This window comes from Micropterus dolomieu, linkage group LG01 (genome assembly GCF_021292245.1).
Source record: "Micropterus dolomieu isolate WLL.071019.BEF.003 ecotype Adirondacks linkage group LG01, ASM2129224v1, whole genome shotgun sequence".
Classification (NCBI taxonomy): domain Eukaryota; kingdom Metazoa; phylum Chordata; class Actinopteri; order Centrarchiformes; family Centrarchidae; genus Micropterus; species Micropterus dolomieu.
Genome location: NC_060150.1, coordinates 2,147,091 through 2,153,103, shown reverse-complemented (window position 1 = coordinate 2,153,103; position 6,013 = coordinate 2,147,091). Strand labels below are relative to the sequence as shown.

The window sequence follows — 6,013 nt, the reverse complement described above, 5'->3', positions numbered from 1 at the left end:
AACATTGTTGGGGTCATCAACATGAATATTAAAATCGCCACAAAGAACAATTCTGTCATAATTTAAAACCAGAGTAGATAAAAATTCAGGAAGTTCTGATAAAAATCTTCCAGGCGGTTTTGGGGGGCGATAATTAAGGATTAAAGCTAATAGATTAAAAGACTATTGGACATCAACTCAACCACAGAATGCAGCGTGTTATATCCTTACTGCTTGTTGGTTTCTCAGCCGGATGGTGTTTGGGCGGCCCCACACTGTCGGAGTTTCACGCGTTCTCGGTTGAGACGGCTTAACACGCCGTCTGCCGGTCGCTTTCTCTGCCAGGGAATTGCTCTGGAGGTCCGCCAGTTTGGCTGGTAACTTGGTTGAAGAAACTTGCAGTGATGGCTGTTAACCTTGGCTCGGTTCGTGGGTTTTGATGTCCTTTGAGCTGCTGGCATAACTAACCCACGTGGCTGGGCCCGAACTTTGGGGAAGCAGTAAAAGTTAACTTGACGGAATAAAGCTTAAAAGAAACTTGGTGATTCTTGAATTCAGAGTTGCACGAGTGAAACAGTCTGACAACTGTACAAACAAACAAAAGAAAAGCATAACTTCCACGAAGGTTCTCCAGACCTCGCGGATATAGGCTGAGTAAGTTACTCTGAGACAAAGAAAACTTGAAAGTCGCGGCGCTCGCCAGGCTGGACTTAGGGCGTTGCTGGGAGACGGGGCAAGCTCCGTAAACGTGCAGGGCGAAGACCAAGAGCGAAGAGAAGAGAGTTGTTGTTTCCTGGGAAACTATTAAGTAATCATTGTAACGATTAGAATGGTTACCAGTTAAACACATTTTCAGGATTTCAGAATGAAAGAAAGTTAACTCAACATTTCCTGGATAATATTTAGTTACACATTCTTACTTAGAGAATATAAGCAAGTTACACAAACATGGCATCAGATTATACACAATAAAATACAGACTGATACATTAAACCGCGGGAGACGCATTACATGTAATACTACTTTTGTCCTCTGGGGGTAGCTCTGGTGCCATGAGAGGAGACTGAGATAACTGATTATTTCTTTAAAACAATCATTTGGTCAGGAGCTGGGGAAATTAATTATTTAACACATGATAATATTTCTATTACATGTTCTTTAACAAGAAAATATATAAAAAGGTGTTGAAGCATGGCATTAGTATAACATATATTAAAGGAACATCAGTGAGTATTGAGGAAGATTAGAACACTGCAAATTAACTTTCTTTATGGATTCTTCTTTTGAACAACAACTACATGGTAATATAACTACTCAAATGGAGAGACCTGCTAAGTAACTCAACAAAGATTATTTAATTAAACCGTAATAAAGCAAGTTTTTCCGCACAAAAGAATTCGGGGCAGCGTTCTTTTCTGGCATCTGGAGTTTCTCACACCTAGATGTGAAAGTGAGAGGGCATGTTAAGAGTCCAAATTAATGGCTCTTTGGTGGGGTAGAGGGTCAAGACTGAAGAGGAGATCTTTGATGTTTGGAAGTAATCTGAAAGAGGAACTTCTTTACCTTGGTTACCCTGCCCTTTTGGTCTTAGGAGTGTTTAGAGGTTGTTTAGTTTATGGCTGCTGAGGTCCTCACAGCCTGTTTCTGGTTGAGGTTTTTCCCTGGCAAAGGTTAATATTGTCATTTTAACAGTCTCGCATAGAGTCCATTATCTCAACTTCACCGGAGGTGGTAGGTTTTATGGCTGGAACTACCCAAGCAGCACTTGGGAGTGGAGCAAACCTTTCACCCCCTCCTTTGCGGTACTTCAGCTGTCTCTTGAGGGTTGATATCTCAACCTCCTTTGGAATCTCCAAATTGTTCGATATAAAATAATCAAAGCCACACTGGCTGGTACACTACAAATAAATAATATTGCTATAAAGTTCCTGCGATAAGTGTTGGCTGATGTTCCATAGACACAAACATTTAATCATTGCTGTGTTGGAGAGTGTGACAGCTGCTGGGATGAAGGAGCTGCTCCTTCTTTTAATGTGTTGCAGCAGTCTGATGCTGAAGGAGCTGCTCAGAGACCTCACAGTCTCCTGCAGGGGCTGAGAGGTGTCGTCTGACTAACATGCTTCTCTCACCCTCCTCCTCTGTGGTGTCTAGAGGCCAGAACAGGACAGAACTAGTCCTCTGAACCAGTTTATTGAGTCTTTTTCTGTCCCTCTCTGTGCTTCTGGCTCCCCAACAGAAACTACTGCATAAAGACTGCAGATACCACCACAGAGTCATAGAAAGATTAGGCAACAAAACTACTAGATTAGGTTTAGTAAAGGATCATGGTCTGGGTGAAAACAACTACGTTACTCCAGTTATTTTAAAAGAATAAAGGTTTAGGTGTCTAATCCATCTATCCACCCCAAGCTTACCTAAACTTTTCTGTTAATTATCCTACACCTACTTTCATCAACAATGATGCTGAAAGGCTTCCAATTGCTTTATAACACACCAAGGGATCTTGACCATGTGTCCATATGTGAGGACTTCAGAGTGAGAACAGGTTGAGCCTGACATTCCTGCTTCCTTCAACATTTTGTAAATTTAATTTAGTAAAACTCTTCTAAAATCCACATATATCTCTGTTAAAATCATTGTTACTTCAGTTTTAGGTTGATTGATTTTTACTGTATTCTGCTCATCAGTAGGTATTTGTAGGCTTTTAGCTGATAAACTCCATATTAGTAATGCATGGCTCTTTTTCTGCTCTTGACATCAGATCATAACAAAATGTTAAATTCTCGTTCCAGTTTCTATGACGAGTTTGAAGAATCAGGTGGAGTCAAGTTCATTGGGAATCTGTTCTGTGCAGCAGCAGAGAGAGAACAACAGACAGGAGAGAAGATACTGGAGCTGTTATCATCAGTGTGCAGATATCAATCATTCCCTCTTAATGAAGAATACTTGGATGAATATTATCAGTGTGATTTCCTGCTGGATCTGTGCTCCCACCTGAAGGACTATGAGACTAAAACAGGCTTGAGGGTCCTTCCATCATTACAGTCAGTTTTCCAGTCAGCTCCTGCAGTCTGGTCCATAAACCTCTCAGAGAGAAAGACCTCCATCCTCCTGGAAGTGCTGAAACTCCAACCAGAGAAGAAACCAGTGGAGCTGACAGGCTGGTCAGATGAAGAGAGTGAAGTGAGGAGTTTCCTACAGTGTCTGCCTTATATCTCACAGCTCAGGTAAATGAATTGTACTTCACATGACTTCAGTGCAGCCTTTCCCTGAGTTACATGAGTGAACTCACTGGATTGTGTTGGGTGTTTAATTTGTATGTAGCTTATAAACTTGTTGGTATTGAACGCAGTTCTTTTAATGCGAGTAAACACAACCTGCAAGGATTCACCTTAAATCTTGCTTACTACAGCAGCATGAACCCAAAGTAAACATTTTACTGTGGCGCTATTCAAGGCTTTTACCGCAGCTTCTTTCACTTGTTTTGGGGTGTTTCTCCATCAGTCTCCTCTTAAGGAGGTGAAATGCAGCTCTGTTGGGTTAAGGTCAGCTGATTGACTTGGTCAGTCTAAAACCTTCCACTTTTTTCCCCTGATGAAGTCCTTTGTTTTGTTGGCAGTGTGCTTTGGCTCATTGTCCTGCTGCATGATAAACTTCCTCCCCATTAGTTTCAATGCATTTCTCTGTAAATTGGCAGACAAAATGTTTCTGTCCTCTTAATTCATTCTGCTGCTGCCTTCATCAGTTCCATCATCAATGACATGACCTCCACCATGCTTCACAGATGAGCTTGTGTGCTTCGGATCATAAGCAGTTCCTTTCTTTCTCCACACTTTGGCCTTTCCATCACTTTGCTAGAGATTAATCTTGGTCTCATCAGTCCATAAGATTGTGTTCCAGAACTTCTTTTTTGCAAATTTCAATCTGGCCTTCCGATTCTTCCTGCTGATGAGTGGTTTGCATCTTGTGGTGTGGCCTCTATGTTTCTGCTCTCTAAGTCTTCTTCCAACAGTGGATTGTGATACCTTCACCCCTGCATTCCAAATTGTTGTGCTTGCTATGCCCAATGTCTGTCCAATGGCTCTGGTCTATTTTCTTTTTGTTTCACTGTTCCAGTACTTTTGGAGGGGACTGTATGTCGGGGGTTGCACGCCTCTGGAGTAACAAGTGTCTCGCTCAGAGACACTTTGTTGGATGTCACAGAGGGAAGTGACCCTGGGTTTCTCACACCAAAGGCATGTGTTCTATCCACTGCACCATCACCAGCCCTTCAGCTTTCACTAAGGAGCAAAAGTCAGCCTTTAAACTTGATAGGAACCTAATTTGACATTTAACCTGATTAATTATTATCCAATGATATGATTTTTTTTTATCGCTGTAACAATTTTGTCGATATCGCCTAGCCTTAGTATAAATAATATTTTAGCTTTGAAAATGTTAAAGGAAACCCGCGGAGCCAGTTTGAATGGGCCTGAAGCAGCTGATAATATTAAAATATTAAGCAAGTATTGATATCTATTATTTGCAGGGGCTATACTGAAGTTTGGCGGCAGAGTAGATTCTGGATCATAAGCCCGTACGAGCACAGTTGATCCAGATCCAGCACAGACCCAGTCCAGACGTCTTTAGCAGGTCACACAGACCCAGGTGAAACACAGGCAGCCTCAGCCAGTACGAGCACAGCCAGAGATGTACAGCCAGCATCAGACTTCTAGAAGAGGTTTCCATTTATGCTTATAACAGAGACAGACGGTTTCATAGAGTTTTACAGAATGATGGATGTTAAAACTTGTGGTCCAGTATTTCAGCTTTGTAGCTGATTGATTAATAAATGTTTTGGGTAAAGTTTTCCTTTCAGCCACCCTGTTGGTTCAGGACTGGTATTCCAGTATAACATACAATCTTTAATACAGAGGAGAGGATACACCTTTGTAGCCTGACTTTCCTGCTTCATTCAACATTTTGTCAAGATTTTAATTTAGTTAAACTCTTCTAAAATCCACATATATCCCTGTTAGAATCATTGTTACTTGAGTTTTAGGTTGATTGATTTTACTGTATTCTGTTCATCAGCAGGTATTTGTAGGGTTTTAGCAGATAAACTCCATATCAGTAATGCATGGCTCTTTTTCTGCTGTTGACATCAGATCATAACAAAATGTTCAATTCTTGTTTCAGTTTCTATGACAAGTTTGAAGAATCAGATCTAGTCAAGTCCTTTGGGAATCTGTTCTGTGCAGCAGCAGAGAGAGAACAGCAGACAAGAGAGAAGATACTGGAGCTGTTATCATCATACTTGGATAGTTATGATGATGAATATCGTTGTGGTTTCCTGCTGGATCTGTGCTCCCACCTGAAGGACTATGAGACTAAAACAGGCTTGAGGGTCCTTCCATCATTACAGTCAGTTTTCCAGTCAGCTCCTGCTGTCTGGTCCATAAACCTCTCAGAGAGAAAGACCTCCATCCTCCTGGAAGTGCTGAAACTCCAACCAGAGAAGAAACCAGTGGAGCTGACAGGCTGGTCAGATGAAGAGAGTGAAGTGAGGAGTTTCCTACAGTGTCTGCCTTATATCTCACAGCTCAGGTAAATGAATTGTACTTCACATGACTTCAGTGCAGCCTTTCCCTGAGTTGCATGAGTGAACTCACTGGATTGTGTTGGGTGTTTAATTTGTATGTAGCTTATAAACTTGTTGGTATTGAACGCAGTTCTTTTAATGCGAGTAAACACAACCTGCAAGCATTCACCTTAAATCTGGCTTACTACAGCAGCATGAACCCAAAGTAAACATTTTACTGTGGTTAAATTGTAATAAACGGATCAAAATGATGCTGACATAACTTCATCATGATGCTGATTTGCTAAACATATGACTTCATGCTTAGTCAGGTCCGTCAGCAAGATGATAAGCAAACAACTTTTAAAATGCTTGTTCTCTAAATGGCGTTTGGATCGATCAGGGCTATGCTAACTGGTATTGTAGCAAAGTAGAACAACAGCTGGAATCAAGTAACAGAAACACATTTTCAGA

General features: G+C 41.2%; 1 protein-coding gene across 1 annotated transcript in view; it reads left to right on the top strand.

Annotated features, from left to right (window-relative positions):
- LOC123972807 overlaps positions 1–6,013 on the top strand; it is a 152,489-nt gene that overhangs the window by 33,789 nt on the left and 112,687 nt on the right. The window contains exons 8-9 of the mRNA XM_046052500.1: positions 2,772–3,206; positions 5,158–5,565. Coding sequence (XP_045908456.1) covers positions 2,772–3,206; positions 5,158–5,565 — 843 coding nt within the window. The remainder of the gene's footprint in view (positions 1–2,771; positions 3,207–5,157; positions 5,566–6,013) is intronic.